Source organism: Ctenopharyngodon idella, chromosome 22, assembly GCF_019924925.1.
Source record: "Ctenopharyngodon idella isolate HZGC_01 chromosome 22, HZGC01, whole genome shotgun sequence".
In the NCBI taxonomy this organism is placed as follows: Eukaryota; Metazoa; Chordata; class Actinopteri; order Cypriniformes; family Xenocyprididae; genus Ctenopharyngodon; species Ctenopharyngodon idella.
This window is the reverse complement of record NC_067241.1, coordinates 14857501-14874029: the sequence shown is the minus strand read 5'-3', so window position 1 is coordinate 14874029 and position 16529 is coordinate 14857501. Positions and strand designations below refer to the sequence as shown.

Sequence of the window (16529 nt, the reverse complement as noted above, 5' to 3'; positions counted from 1 at the left end):
AAAAAAAAAAAAAAAATCGGTCATTTTTGACCGACACGCGAAGAACACCAGAGGGTTAAATAAACGCAGCCTTTGCGAGCATAAGAGACTTCTTTCAAAAACATTTTTAAAAAATCTTACCGACCCCAAACTTTCTCATGTGAAAAATAGGATTTCTTAAAATTCAGACCACTTTGAAAGCCTTTTTTTACAATTCCAGTAAAAAAAACAACAACAACAACAACAACAACAACAAAATTCATAATAATAATTCAATTCAGTGACTCTGAAGCTGGTTTTACTCCACACAAGATCAATTTCAGACTGATTTTAGAGCTAAATGTAACTATAACTATGTATATTCACTTATAGACTTTCAGACATTTCAACGCCTGGAAAACAAGATTTCCAAAATTCCCTGTTACTTCGAGTTTTCCAGAGGTTTGCACGGTCAAGCGCCGCACAAATTTTACTTTATCCCGTGCAATTACCTTTCCTCCCGTGAAGATCATCCTGTCAAAGATGTAGTGCATGTCTTCTGGAGCGATACTGTCCTGTTCCTCCATCTCTTGATCTTTATCATCCTCCTCCTCCTCCTCCTCATCGCTGTCCATCAGCAGGCCGTTCAATACGGAAGGAGACACAGCTGTGGCTTCACATCCGGCGTTCATCCCACCATCACTCACCAGGAGCTCGGTGAAACCTGCTCTCAGCCTCTCCTCTTCCTCTATATCCCTCTCTTCCTCATCATCACTGCTGTCTCTGTCCTCCTCGTCGCTCCTCTCCACGTCCTTCCGCTCCTTCCGGTTCTTTCGTTCCAGGCTGTCGTCATGGCCATGCGAGCGCGCTCTGCCGTGGCGTCGGGATTTCTTCCTCAGTAAGCTGCGGCTGACGTTCACTCCGTTCCTGCTCTGAGGACAGGCGAAGTACTTGTAGGCCATCCGGAAACGCTCCTGAATGTACTCAAACACCATCTGACTGTTCAGACTGCGAGCCACGTTCCTCTTCAACGCAAACGGATCTGGAACATCCAACATCTGATCATTTAAAAGTGCTTTCATGCTGCAGCTGTTGCTTATTTTCATATGCATCTTAATGTGACAAACATAAAGTGCACTTAAACATAGAAGTAATAGTAAAATACTGCGGCAGTTTGCGCATCAGCTTGCTGAAAAGATACTCAGCAACTCAACTGCAACGGGCATATCGGTGGCTATAATAAGTTTTCGTATACTGTATATAAATCTGAGCCACACTGGATCTCTCTGCTCACCCTCGATGGCGAGTCTGCGGCGAGGCCAGTGCTTGAGCTCTCGCGGTAGCAGCTCTCTCAAACGGATGCTGATGATGTGCTCCTCCAGCGCAAACTCCAGCGTGTAAAAGCGCAGGAGCTCCAGCCACAGCTGCCCCAGAGATGCGCTCACCGTTTCCTCCAGCATCAGACGGGACTGCAAACATAAACACACGTCACTAATACAGTTTTTATTTTACAAACGCTAAAATTGATTTCTCAATACTTAGGTGACTTTTTCAAAACAACAACAGTAGTCTTGCAATGGAAACACTGCTTTATTCTCAAAATAATTATGCAATATTCTAATTTTATGCCTAAGTTAAAGGGTTAGTTCACCCAAAAATGAAAATAATGTAATTTATTACTCACCCTCATGTCGTTCCACACCCGTAAGACCTTCGTTCATCTTCAGAACACAAATTAAGATATTTTTGTTGAAATCCGTTGGCTCAGTGAGGCCTGCATAGCCAGCAATGACATTTCCTCTCTCAAGATCTATTAATGTACTAAAAACATATTTAAATCAGTTCATGTGAGTACAGTAGTTCAATATTAATATTATAAAGCGACGAGAATATTTTTGGTGCGCCAAAAAAACAAAATATCGACTTATATAGTGATGGCCGATTTCAAAACACTGCTTCAGGAAGCTTCGGAGCGTTATGAAACAGCGTGTCGAATCATGATTCGGATCAAACTGCTGAAATCATGTGACTTTGACGCTTCGAACCGCTGATTCAACAAGCTAATTCATAACGTTTCGAAGCTTCATGAAGCAGTGTTTTGAAATTGGCCATCACTATGTAAGTCATTATTTTGTTTTTTTGGCGCACCAAAAATATTCTCGTCGCTTTATAATATTAATATTGAACCACTGTACTCACATAAACTGATTTAAATGTTTTAAGTACATCTTGAGAGAGGAAATGTCATTGCTGGCTATGCAGGCCTTACTGAGCCATCGGATTTCAACAAAAATATCTTAATTTGCGTTCTGAAGATGAACAAAGGTCTTACGGGCGTGGAACAGCATGAGGGTGAGTAATAAATTACATTATTTCATTTTTGGGTGAACTAACCCTTTAAATTTGCAGCTTTAAATGGAAACATAGCTATTGCTTAGTTTGGCACAAAATGCATTCAATAATAACTTCTTTCAAATACAACAAATTGCTTTTTCACTCACACAACCACCGCCAAAACTGCCAATTAACAGAATACAAAAGTGAATAAGACAGCAATTGTGCAACATTTCTACAGTAATACCAATACACTTTGAATCTAAAAAATGAAATGCTATGATAACAATTAGGTGTAGCTGAACACCTACACAACACCTACCTTTTACCATCTATACAAAACGGCGCAACTTAGGAATAATTTTGTACTGTAATATAAACAGACAATGTATCACATACTGCAGCGAATTCTAAACTGTAGAGAGTGTAATTTTTGTTTTGTAAAGAAATTGTACAAAAGAAAACATTGTATAATGCTACCTATTGTTTTTTTAGGTCATTGTTTCATGAGAGTCAAAGTGACTACCTTTGCCAGTGTTATGGTGAGTATAATGAGTGTATTTGAGACATGTATGAAGGTAGTTTTAGTGCATTTTGAATGTGAAAATAACTGCTGTGCCAAGCTGAAAGTTGGTTAGGAGAACTGTGTAAAGAGTTTAAAAAACAAAAAAAAGTGACCTAAGTGTTGAGAAATATGTCCTAGCGATTGTAAAACACTTTCCTTAGGGTTTTGTTACAATCATGCATATTGGTGAAACGCTCACCTTGCCCTTAGTGTATTCGACCTTCTTCTCTTTCTTCTCTGTGTGGGTTTTGGGTTCAGGTTTGGCTTTGCCGTCCATGCGGCCCTCGCCAGCAGGTGCGGGTCTGTGCTCCCAACCCACGAATGTGCCGGACTCCATCCCCGTCAGGTGAAACTCATCCACACGCTTCACGTCAAAGCCCTTGATCTGACCAGATCCACACAACGAGAATATATATATATACACACCATAGAACGTTCGTCAACCAATCAGATTCAAGCATTCAACAGCCCCATAAAATAAATATATATTGATAAAGAACTAGTCGAAAGTATGTTCAACTCACACACACATCCAGAACATAGTTATTATTTATTTCGTTCCAGGTTTACTAAAACATCAGCTCTTACCCAATGTCCTAGATAAACAGGCAGGACGGGCTTCGCTCTCTGTTGCAGGAAGAATATGACCATCAGAGACAGCGAGTAGGATGGGATTCCTCCCTCTGCCTGACAGTCAATGTGGCACAACTACAAAGAAACACACAATCTTGTCAGACCTCGGTGAGAAACGGCCACAGTAATCATGGGAAAGTGTGACAGGGAGTCATACATTGGCCCAGTAACGGAAGGCCAGGACCAGAGGCACGAGCCTCGGCTCCAGTCTGGCCAGAGCTGCAAGGTGATTGGTGGTGAGGCACGCGACATCATTTCCTGCGCTCACTTTGCACATTAACCCACTGCAGAGACAACAAACCGCTCATATCAGCTATGACAGACTATTATTAATTGTATTCAATCTGTTCATTCTTTGTGTGCAGTAACTATTTATAGCATCTTGGTTTTATAGCCCACATAAAACTGACCTCGCCACATCTCTGCAGAAGACAACAGGGACTTTGGCATGAAAATCAGACTCCACCTCAGCAAACTCCACTGGAAACAAAAGTGAAACTAGAGTTAATCTGGGCTCTCGAAACTCAGGTCTTATGCATACATGAACTTTCAGCTGCTCAAGTGAAGCACATTTATTTATGAGTATAGGATATGTCACACGTCTGGACACACTTGACTGAATTTGCGTCTCATAAAATCTTTTAAACCTTCTGATCTAAAACCTTGAATTACTGAAATGAGTTTTGTAAACACTTCATTTAAAATATAAGCAAAATATGAAAAAAAATTAAAGGGAAACTCACCGCTGTTCTTTAAGATCTCCAGCACCTGGATCAGCACATCAGGTTGAGTCATCTGCACAACAGACATGTGTTAATAACACAGTAAAACGTTTATGAACACAGTAAAATGAATCGTCCCCTATCCACAAAAGCAGCTTGTATGTTCAGACTCACAGTTGAGGGATAAGAGACGTCGATGTTGATGTCACTTGTTTTAAAGGCGAAGCGGGTGAAGCAGGAGCCGTAAAGGCGGAGAGAGCACGCTATGAAGAAAAAAGGACGGGAGAAGTCATTCATACATTCACCATATTGAGAAAAACACTCTCTTGCTCATTTTTACTTTTTAGTTTTTACTGCAAGCTATTATACGAAGTACACTACCATTAAAAAGTTTGAAATGTTTTTGAAAGAGGTTTCTTCTGCTCACCAAGAACACATTTAATTGGTCAAAAATATAGTAAAAACAGTAATATTGTGAAACATTCAAAATAACTGTTTTCAATGTGAATATATTGTAAAATGTAATTTATTCCTGTGATCAAAGCTGAATTTTCAGCATCATTACTCCAGTCTTCCAGTGTCACATGATCCTTCAGAAATCATTCTAATATGCTGATTTGATGCTCAAGACACATTTCTGATTATTATCAATGTTTAATATCAAATGTTCATATTTTTGTGGAAACTTGAAGGTAACAATGTATTAACTAACATGAACTAACATAAGTCCACTAATGGACAATAATTAAAGGCACAATATGTAAGATTGTTGGATTAAAATATTTGAAAACCACTAGAACAATGTTATATATTTTGTTGATTTGTGTACTTATTGTGTCTTATTGTTTGAATCATGAAAATCTGACTTTTCCCGTGTTTAAAGTGCTATAATCAGGTCTCCGGTGCATCTACCAGCACAGAAAATGTGAAAAAGGACAACCCAGTAACTTTGTTTTGGTAAGCCTTTTTCTACAAGCATGTGGAAAATTGAGCCGTTCTGATTTCGCTCCCCTTGTGACGTAGGAAGGGGATCTTATTATAATATTACCGCCCCCTGAACCTGTAGGTTTCCACCCACGGCGCCGCCATTGTTTTCGCAAGCGACGAGTAACACTGGTCCTGGAGTGCAGCAGCAGCAGCAGCTGTCCCGCAGTTTAGCTACAACCCTTATCAAACACACTTGAATGTCTTCAGGATTACTAAAGCTATGTGAAGGAAGGTGAGTTGTGTCAGAGCAAAACTCTGCAGGACAGCAGCACTCAAGAACGACCATCCCTGAGCTCGTGATATGTCTCAGCTATGTAAACATTATCATCTTTTAACGGCTATAATAGTAAACATGAGTCTCCATAAACTCCTGGCATCTGAGCCACTAAGGATGCAGTGGTGTAATTTTATTTATGAAGGAAACGTGTCCAGATAAATTCATATACCAGTATGTGTAAGTCATTAACACTAAAATGCTTCACACAATCGTCAGTAAAACAGGATTTGCACAGAAATTGATTCTCAAAGATGGATCGATACCAACTGATCCAATTTCATATATATTTATCTCATGATGTTTGCAAATTGTCTTCCTGAATGTGTTTAGTTAGCACGTTGCTAATGTACTGTTAAATGTGGCTAAAGTTACCATTGTTTCTTACTGTATTCACAGAGACCAGAGCCATTTCGTTATTTTCATTTTTAACCCAAAAATGCGTGTAGTCTGTATAATTCATAAACGCATCTTCATTCTTATCGAGTCTCTCCAACAGTGTGTAGCTTTAGCCATGTTAGCCGTGCAGCACGCTATCAAAATCATTCAGAATCGAATTTCAGCAAACATCCACAAAATGCATACCATACCTATGTTATATGCTGCATCAAGAACAGTTTAATGATCCATTTTGCGAGTTATATTTGCCTGTTTTAGCATCTATATTATGTATGCCTCAGTGTATTGGAAGCTTGGGGGCGGGGAGCAGCAGCTCATTTCCATTTAAAGCAATCCACCCACAAAAACGGCTTGATTTTGCTCACACCCAAATAGGGGCAAATTTGACAAGCTATAATAAATGATCTGTGGGGTATTTTGAGCTGAAACTTCACAGACACATTCTGGGGACACCAGAGAATTATATTACATCTTGTCAAAAGGGGCATTATAGGTCACCTTTAAATCTCATTTTCTTGATTTACCGCGAGTACCATGTTTTACCATGCCTAATACCGATCTAGCTTACTGCAGTGTGCAACAAGTGTCTCATAGCAGCCACCGAGCAAACGCAGAGTAGCATTATAACCACTTTCAACACACAAATGTATCTAATATGATAAACAATGCTGCGTTTCCCCATATATGCATGACCAGAAGAAGTGGAAGCACTCGTCTGCGCCATAACAAAAGCTCCACTGCTTTCGAGCCGTGTGTCGCACTCGTCTCTCATTAGCAATCGCTCCATACTACTGCTTCATACTACAGTAATGTTAATAAATCTTTAATACATTACAATATATTATTTGTTCACCCATGCATATAAAGTCCCATCGGATTCTTTTCCACCGGCTGTAGACGAGACAATACCTCCCATGATTCCGCGAAATCAAGGCGTCATCTAGCTACGCCTTTGTTTTGAATAAGTGACCTCTAGAGGCGAAAATTACATATTGTGCCTTTAACAGAATAAATTTAATACACGTGGGCAGGGAAAGCTGTGTACCTGTGAGTTGTTTACGTATAATACCCTCCATCCGGAGCACCACGGCTTGCCTCAACGCAAAGTCTTCCTCTGAGATGCCGTGCACCTCTGCCGCCTCCAGGACGGCGGAGTCTAGTGCCCTCAACTGGGCCGGAGAGGGAAGAGGAAGCGCTCGCAACTCATTTTCCTCCTGCTTTTCCTGCAAAATACACATAAACAAAAGGATAAACAAAAAATCAGAATTCTTGATAAAAAATATTCAATATTTAGACATAATATCTTCGGTGCTGGTGCTTTAAAGGTGATGAATTCAGAGACACATCTTCTCTGACAGGGTTTTAGTGGGTTTTCAGGGACATGCAGCCTTCTTTTGTATGCTTACTAACAGTCCAACAGAAACTAGCACAGTAAAACCCTAATTATTATATAGACCACAGAAAAAAGCTCACCATGATGTTCTTCTTGTGACGTTTCTCTTTAATGTGCTTGTGAGCACCCTGGATGTTCTCCACGTGGACTGAACACAGTTTGCATAGATACTGGAAATTCGGGTACTCCGGAGACGGCTGTGGGAATACACAATGACAGAGAAACCAATCATATCGCTTGATATCAATTCACACATCTGAGTGCTCCACAGACATGCAAACGGGAGAAATCAACAGGCACTTAACGACTCCTTGACTTGGTCACGTTGTTTCAGATTCAATTAACGACCTGCTATTGACTGTCAATCAAAAGTAGAATCATTCAGTGAATGTGAACGCAAACGCTCTCATTTACATTGATATTCGCGTCAGTTAGATGCAAGAAGTGATTCTATCACACTAGTCTCATGTAGGGCTGCATGATTAATCAAAATAAAATGCAATGAGATAAATATACGTGCTGCGTGTTTCAGAGTGAAGCACAACACCGTGTTCATTTACATTTAAGCAGCTCATGATCTGGTGTTTGCAGCGTCTCAGTTCACAGTAAATACTATATTATTATTTCACAGCCATATCGTTTGTGTGCATGAATGTGTCTCACCTTGAGCAGCCGGTGGATGTAGTCTCTCTGCAGCCTCTCCTCCGCCTGTTTGAGTCCCAGCTGTTGGTCAGAGGTCAGATTTCCCACCTCCACGACCTCTGCTGCGACCTCAACCCTCTGTCTGCCTGAGATCTCCACACCTGAGATTTAAAGGAACAGACAGCAAAAACAACCCACAGTAAATAATAGGGCTGCCCCCTAATATTCGACTAATCGTTAGTCGAAGAGAAGAGGCTTAGTCGACCAAAAAATGTTATTAGTCGGTTAGTCGCAGAAACAAAAACCTTGTGGCGAAGTCACGGGACAGACCGTTAATGGCAGGTCCTTGTGGTAATTACAGTATGTCGGACAGGAAACACAAACGTTCGCCTATCATCCATTGATCTCAAATATGAACTTCACATGGCTGCTCGCTCTAATGTTAATCTAGATAAATGTGCGTTATTATTAGGCACATATCCAAGTGTTTGTGGGGAGAGCGCGCTTACTGCATGCTGATAACAGCGGAAACAACTTAAAATACTCTGTCATTTTTGGTCAAACAGGTAAGAGTAATACACCATTCGAAACTGAAAACGGGTCTACTTTTATTTGTGTAAACTCACAATAACAAGATAATGTTGTGCCTTTGTAAAATAAAGAAAACAAACAGGATGCGCTTTCTGCTGTCTTGGTCTCTGTGAACTTGAGCGCGTCACAAAAATGAACCGAAACTCAGTGCATACTTGCCTCACAGACGAGAAAAATACCTATAGAAAGTGATTGTCAACCAATTCAAGTGTAAAAACAAATATTCTCAGATTATGTATAATCTGTATGAAATGTGCATATAGGCACGACCACTACTGCAGAGAGCCAAAAACACAGAAAACATTATCAGTAAATTATTAAAACGTTTTGACAGTCTCCTTGCTGTTTTTTCACGACACATTCATAATTATTACTTTTACCGGTGCAAACTTTATGTGCGCTTGAGCGCTGATTAGGCTATGCATTATATATAGGCAATTAAAGGCTCAATATTATAATTTATATGGCTTATTAATATACACGTGTGATTAGTCAACTAATCGTTTAAATGAATGACTAATAGTCGACTAGAAATATCTATAGTCGAGGGCAGCCCTAGTAAATTAACCTATACTCGTACAGAGAACACGTTAACAGTTTTGTCAGATAATAAACACTTTCTGTTTTCATATCTTTAGTGAATAAATATTTTTTTGGAAGTAACTGTTCATTTAATTTTAAGTATGTCTAATTTGCCACTATTAAATTGAAACATTTATAATATATACTATAGATTTCAAAAGTCTGAGGTCAGTAAGATTTTTTTTTTTGTTATATATATAAATTAATACTTGTTTAGCAAGGGTGAATTAAGGTGACAAAAGTGACTGGTGTAATGATGCTGAAAATTCACAGGAAATAATCACATTTTAAGATATATTCAAATAGAAAACAGTTATTTTAAATTGTAATACTATTTCACAATATTACTGTTTTTACTGACCCCAAACGTATGAACAGTAATGTCGGGTCACTCCAGCAATAAATAAATAACCTAAATAAACTCAAAAAGAATCATCTGATTGCTGGTGTTTTTTTTCTCACCAGGTATCCTCTCTGTAGCTGTGATGGTGTTGTTGTGTGTTGAGCTCTCCTCTGCTGTGCTGGTCAGCAGTGTTGCTTCCCCATCCTTGGCTGGTCCGCTGTTTCGGACCGGCGTTTTCTTCTCCTGTGCCTGCTGGCGGGCCTCACTGGGCTGGGGCTTCCCTCTCCCCCTCTCGCCAGAATTAGTTCTGCCTGTCAGCCTGCGGGTTTTGCCCTTACCCTGCTCCTGAGGGCTGCCGGTGCACGTCCTGCCACCGCTATGGCCGCCCTGGATCTCCTCTTTCACCCTGGGGACGCCGTCCTTGCATCGGCTGGTGACTTTCATGCTCTCCCTTTGGGGTTTGGAGGACGACGCCTTGCCCACACTCGAGCGAGAAGGTTTGACCACCTTCACGGGGCTTTTGGGGTCCTCCATGCCACTCCACTTCTCTCCGGACGAGACTGAAGAAAAGCCCAAAGGGCTCTGGGTTGAAGGTTTCTGGAATGGAATCATGACAGAATCAGATTGGGAATTCAGAAATGTTTGTGCATAGAAAGTTTGAAAAATTTGACAACATTGGAATGGGAATATTAGCTTAGAATATAATAAATAGTAATGAATACCCACTTTTTTAAACTAGTAAGTCAACCAATAGAAATTATTCCACAATAAAGTTGTTTGAAATGTTTTTTGTGCTACATTTTGTAAGTTCAATTCAAGTCATGATTTTAGAAAATAAAAAAAACATAACTTTGCATCTTTAATTCAGAAATTCTAATTATTTAATCAGAGTGCAAAAAGGGGCGTCAAAAAAAGGATATTACAAATCGCTGTTGTATCTTCAGTTCCATTTATCACATCTCAAGTTGAGCACATTGCATTATGGGATATATTTGTAATGGCATACTAGCTTATTATTTATAATTTATAATATTCCATGCATATGTATGTGACATTGTCACATGATCTTATGTTGCATGTAATCATCTTGAAATTAAAATCTTTCATTTTGTGCAAAAACATTAAAATTTGGCAGTGTGATGAAGTAAAGTATATCAAATAATTACATCTGATGTTATGGTAACACTTAGCTGCTTATTAGCTTGCATATTGGCTGTTTATGAGTACTTATTAAGCACATATTAATGCCTTATTCTGCATGACCATATTCTACATCCCTTAATTCTACTCAATACCTAAACTTAAACGCTACAACAACTACCTTACTAACTATTAATATGCAGTAAATTAAGAGTTTATTGAGGCAAAAGTTGTAGTTAATAGTGAATATGTGCTCCCCATACCAAAGTGTTACCAATGTTATTTCTGGTTTACTCATGACACTAGAAATGCAAAGTCAAGTCAAACACATTTTTGAACACATTATTACACACACATTATGTTTATAGCAGGCCATGTATTTCATGCACACTAAAACTCAACCCTTAAAGGGATAGTTCACCCAAAAAATGAAAATTGTCATCATTTGCTCACCCTCAAGTTGTTCCAAACCTGTATGAATTTTCTTGTGCTGAACACAAAATAAGATATTTTGAAGATTGTTGGTAATCAAACAGTTGACGGTAGCCATTGACTTCCATAGTAGGAAAAAAAAAATACTATGGAAGTCAATGAAGTCCGTCAACTGTTTGGTTACCAACAATCTTAAAAATATCTAATTTTGTGTTCAGCAGAAGAAAATTCATACATGTTTGGAACAACTTGTACTCTATATTTAGTTAATCATATTTAGTTAATCATTTCTTTGGTTCCTACATATTCTCCACTTCAAATGGTTCATACAGCATTATATTTGATATATTATACAGTAATCTCTAAATATTTTTCATTTTTTCCACTGATTTTCCTGAAGTGATAACATGTGCTTGAATGATGAGAAAAAATCTTAAATCTTAAATTATCCCATGATTTACTCACCCTCAAGCCATCCTAGGTGTATATGACTATCTTTTTTCAGACGAACACAATCAGAGTTATATTAAAAAATATCCTTGCTGATCCAAGCTTTATAATGGTAGTGAATGGGGGGCGTGATTTTGAAGCCCAAAAAAATGCATCCATCCATCATAAAAATAATCCATACGGCTCCAGGGGGTTAATAAAGGCCCTCTGAAGCGATGGGCTTTTGTAAGAAAATTATTCATATTTAAAATGCATCACTTCGCTTCAGAAGGCCTTTATTAATCCCCTGGAGCTGTGTGGATTACTTTTATGATGGATGGATGCATTTTTTTGGGCTTCAAAATCTCGCCCCCCCATTCACAATCATTATAAAGCTTGGAAGAGCCAGGATATTTTTAAATATATCTCTGATTGTGCTCATCTGAAAGAAGTCATATACACCTAGGATGGCTTGAGGGTGAATAAATCATTGGATAATTTTCATTTTTGGGTGAACTATCCCTTTAAACTCTGACACATGATACTGAAGTCATGGTTTGATGTTGCATGATCACCAAACTGTAAGTACAGTCTGATTGAGATGATCGTTTGCTCCTTTATCTGTTGCTGGTTTGAGTGGCACACACACATTCGTTCAGACTCGCTTATAGTAAAGACAAACAGTTTTGCATATTTTTATATTTTAGAAAACTGAATAGTCTGGAAACACAAACATTTTTCTATAAATATCCAGACCTGGAAATTACTCAAATCAAGTTCCAAACTGTGTAAGAACCCTGCAAAACATGTCAATTTGACCAAAACATTCTCAATCTCAACATCCTGTCACAGACTCAAGACTTTCAAATGCAAAAAATAAATAATACAAAACATTCTCGCACAAGAGCTGTAATTCTCCTGTCCCGCTCACCATACACATTTAATACAACATGAATGTATGCATTACAGATATGATATGAATATAAGAATACAGACAAGAAATGTAATCATATGCATGCTTCATATTCAAACTGAGCACAACATAATATATACTTCAGAAAGAGCAGTATGTTAGTATACTACTTAGACCATGTCACAACAGAACAATAATCTACTAATTAAACAGTATTACATGTGTGCATGCTTTAATCCAAATTGCATTCAAGCATTTATCAGTTCATGCATTCACTGGGAATCGAACCCAAGCTCTACTGTTTGAGTTACAGGAACAGGAACGTAGTATATACTGTATACAGCCTACTATTTAAAAAAAAAAAAAAAAAAAAGAAGAGAAAATAACAGAAACTATTGCATAATACACATTTCAGACAGTAGTATGCCATATCAAGCATGCTTAATTCAGCGAGTCCAGTTATTATCTTGGAAATAAAAATGGTTATTATTTTACACTATCAATCCAATTTTCTGTGAATGTCTTAATTTTTGGCAGTGCAGTTAAAGGATTTAGTTCACTTCAGAATTACTCACCCCCATGTCATCCAAGATGTTTATGTCTTTCTTTCTTCAGTCAAAAAGAAATTAAAGTTTTTGAGGATAGTGGACTTCAATGGGGACCAACAGTTTGAAGGTCCAAATTGCAGTTTCAGTGCGGCATCAAAGGGCTCTACAAGATCCCAGACGAGGAATAAGGGTCTTATCTAGTGAAACGATCGGTCATTTTCAAAAAAAAAAAAAATAAAAATGTATATACGTTTTAACCACAAATGCTCGTCTTGCACTGCGATGCGCCACGCATTACGTAATCACGTTGGAAAGCTCATGTGTGATGTAGGCGGAAGTACCGCGATAGGGCGAAAAACTCCATCTCTTTTTCCTCCTCCAACTTCAATCGTCTGACATCGTTGTTTTACCTTTTTTTGTAAAGGCCGCTAGTCTTTGGACATTCGCTCTGTAAACACTGGATCGGTACTTCCGTTTACGCCAAGCGTGACCTTTCCAACGTGATTACGTAATGCAGAGCAGTGCAAGAAGAGTATTTATGGTTAAAAAGTATATCAATTTCTATTTTTTTTTTAGAAAATGACCGATCGTTTCACTAGATAAGACCCTTATTCCTCGTCTGGGATCGTGTAGAGCTCTTTGAAGCTGCACTGAAACTGTAATTTGGACCTTCAAACTGTTGGTCCCCATTGAAGCCCACTACATGGAGAAAAATCCTGGAATGTTTTCCTCAAAAACCTTAATTTCTTTTCGACTGAAGAAAGAAAGACATAAATATCTTAGATAACATGGGGGTGAGTAAATTATCAGGAATTTTAATTCTGAAGTTAACTAACCGAGCAAGAAAGACAAAATTCACAGCTGATATTACTTTCAGTTCATCATGCCGGAAATGCAAGGTAAAGCACAATGCATTGTGTTTGGTTTATATACTGCATATTTTAGCAAATGTAGTGGGTCGAATCACATAATGCATACAGTATACATACTATACACTGCAGAAATAGTATGAGTAGTATGTTAGTATGCTTTATTGCAGCATAACTGTCAGAAAGACATGATATCATCATTACTACGCAATTTTATTTTTAATTCTTAAGGATCCAAACATACATATAAGCAAGCAAATATAGCTAGAATCGGTCCAATAACTTTATATTATTATAACTTCAGAAGCTAAATATATAATATATACTAGCTATTAACTTTTTTTTTTTTTTCAATTACTTAAGGCATTAGACATTACATAAAAAAAAAAAAAAAAATGTGTAAAATGTGTTGGCATCAGGTGCACAAATATTCAATCCTTCACAAGTTTAATGACCTGTAGGCCTGATCAAACACAAAACTACAGTCACACATTTGAGTCCTAACGCTAATTAGGAGACTATTTACATGTACCTGCCGTGATTTTGTATCCTAAATGTCACTGCTTGATTCTGATTTCCTATTACCTATGTAAAAACACTCCATGTAACCTTGCAATGATCAAACACTAGCACTGCACCATTACCTGCATACTTACATGTAGAACACATTTACATGTAAGTAATATACACTTAGAATTGTGTATCATTCACCAACGGTCTAATTTTATAGTAATTCCCCAAACTTTTGTCAATGTATTTAGACTTAGCTCGCGCGCTGCGCTACTAACGCCTCACGCACCTCTTCCTCACTTATGTGTTTACTTTTCTGTCTTACCTAGATTCACAAATGTGTGGTAGATCAGCAGTACATGCTGAGAACGATCATAAGGAGCGGTGACGGTTTGGCGTCGCGTTAAACGCCATGTATCCCGGCGCTGATGTTGTTGTTGTTGTTGTTTTCGGCCCTGCTCAAGACGGTCAGCGCACGCGCCATGTTAACTCTGCTCGCGCGCTGGATTGTGGGCCGCGTCAGTGCGGCAGGCGGAGAAACCGAAACCACACTGGAGACCGACGCGACGCTTCGACGCGTCACGTCGTCGATGTGACGCCTACAGGGGGCGCTCTGTGGCCCGAACAACATAATTACTAAAACTTTAAAAGAAAACGTTCGTGTCAGTAACCTTTATCCTTTAGTGTTTCTCAGGCTTATTTGCGTATTAAAATAATATGAAAATATAAACAAAAAAAAAAAAATAAAATCAGAATTATTATTATTATGTATACAGATTTATGTTTGAAGCTTATAGTTAAAATATTTAAAAACTAAATAGCATTATTATTAAATATTTGAAAAGAAAATATTACCTTTTTATATTAATATATTTTATATTATTGCTAGAATAGCATATATAGGCCTATAATAATATATTATATAATATAATAAACACTGCATTGTATACATCTATACCAAACAATACAAAGTTTATTGTCGATTCTGAAAACGTTAGAAAATACGGTTCAAACCGAATGAACCCGGACTTTGGGGATAAATTTAGATTTAGATGATATGTAACTAGAGAAATACACAGTAAATTGAAGACATCTGTATTTTCATAGAATAAAATAATATTTTTAGGTGTGCAAATAAGGTATAACAACAACAACAATTATTATAATTTTTATATACAGAAGCAATTTTGTAGCGAAATAAATAGCTACAAATAGTTAAATAATAGATAATAAAAAATATAAATATTAACTAATATACATTATCAGCAAATATTAATATTATTTATTTCAAAAATATAATTTTTCACATGAATAGCTGCTTTTTATATTATTTCTTGAATAACATATAGGTTTTAGTAGTAGGCCACATAATGCATAATACAGCAAACATTTCATTACATCCATACAAATCAAAACAAAGTAAAAGTCAACAGTTAATATTTAAACGTGCGGAAGATTAAAAAAGTTTCCAAACTCTAAAATTAAACTTTGGACCATGGGGAAAACTTTTGGGATTTATTTTTCTTGTTTGCGAAAATAGAAGAAAGGATAAGAAAGTTAACAGTACATTCTAAAGATTTGTTTTGGTTTTCAAAAAAGCAACATCCTTAATGTGTAAATTACAGCTCATATTAACTTTAGAAAAACAATAGGAACTCAAATCTTTCCAGAAAAGTGATTTTACATGAGAAAAATAAATGACAAATATCTTCACTTTCTTTTTTTACAGAAGGTGCATATATCAGCTTCATCACAAAATTCTGACACAAGAACATTACAAGGGTATATATTATGCAAAATTTTAAAATGCACTTATTTCACTTTATTGGGTATACAGTATTTATATGATAATAACCATGTTTTCCTCCACTGAATGTTATCTATTTTAGAACCCCCCTCCCCAAAAAATTCCCTTTTGGAGAAACTGTTTCCCCTTAACTATCGCGCCGTATCTGAAAACATTCCTGACGTTGTACGCGCTCGCTCACTTCATTAAAGTTCAGCTCATTCCGCTCTAGGTCTGTCGATTTTCATTCCGTATCGGACAGTCCCGTTCACTCATCTGTCTGCTCTACATCAGAGGAATCACTGCATTATGGGGATGTTTCTAAGAGCACTAACTTTGCTGACTTTATCATGTCTGATTGAGGCCAAACAGAAAGACTTTTACACGTTTAAGGTGGTGAACAGCAGAGGGAGGTTAGTTTCTCTGGATAAATACAGAGGATCGGTGAGTCTCCAGAAATGAACTCTGAGGCTGCAGAC

General features: G+C 37.7%; 2 protein-coding genes across 2 annotated transcripts in view; one reads left to right on the top strand and one right to left on the bottom strand.

Annotated features, from left to right (window-relative positions):
• Positions 1 to 14812, bottom strand: part of tut4 (terminal uridylyl transferase 4) — a 30019-nt gene extending 15207 nt beyond the window's left edge. Inside the window, exons 1-13 of the mRNA XM_051881086.1 lie at positions 14590 to 14812; positions 9543 to 10020; positions 7929 to 8068; positions 7346 to 7462; positions 6918 to 7095; positions 4387 to 4475; positions 4234 to 4285; positions 3901 to 3970; positions 3648 to 3774; positions 3446 to 3565; positions 3057 to 3242; positions 1253 to 1427; positions 471 to 1000 (exon numbers count right to left, since the gene is read on the bottom strand). Of these exons, the coding sequence (XP_051737046.1) occupies positions 471 to 1000; positions 1253 to 1427; positions 3057 to 3242; positions 3446 to 3565; positions 3648 to 3774; positions 3901 to 3970; positions 4234 to 4285; positions 4387 to 4475; positions 6918 to 7095; positions 7346 to 7462; positions 7929 to 8068; positions 9543 to 9957 (2199 nt within the window). The 5' untranslated portion in view covers positions 9958 to 10020; positions 14590 to 14812. The remainder of the gene's footprint in view (positions 1 to 470; positions 1001 to 1252; positions 1428 to 3056; positions 3243 to 3445; positions 3566 to 3647; positions 3775 to 3900; positions 3971 to 4233; positions 4286 to 4386; positions 4476 to 6917; positions 7096 to 7345; positions 7463 to 7928; positions 8069 to 9542; positions 10021 to 14589) is intronic.
• Positions 14813 to 16278: 1466 nt separating this feature from the next.
• gpx7 (glutathione peroxidase 7) overlaps positions 16279 to 16529 on the top strand; it is a 5073-nt gene continuing 4822 nt past the window's right edge. The window contains exon 1 of the mRNA XM_051881129.1: positions 16279 to 16494. Coding sequence (XP_051737089.1) covers positions 16360 to 16494 — 135 coding nt within the window. The 5' untranslated portion in view covers positions 16279 to 16359. The remainder of the gene's footprint in view (positions 16495 to 16529) is intronic.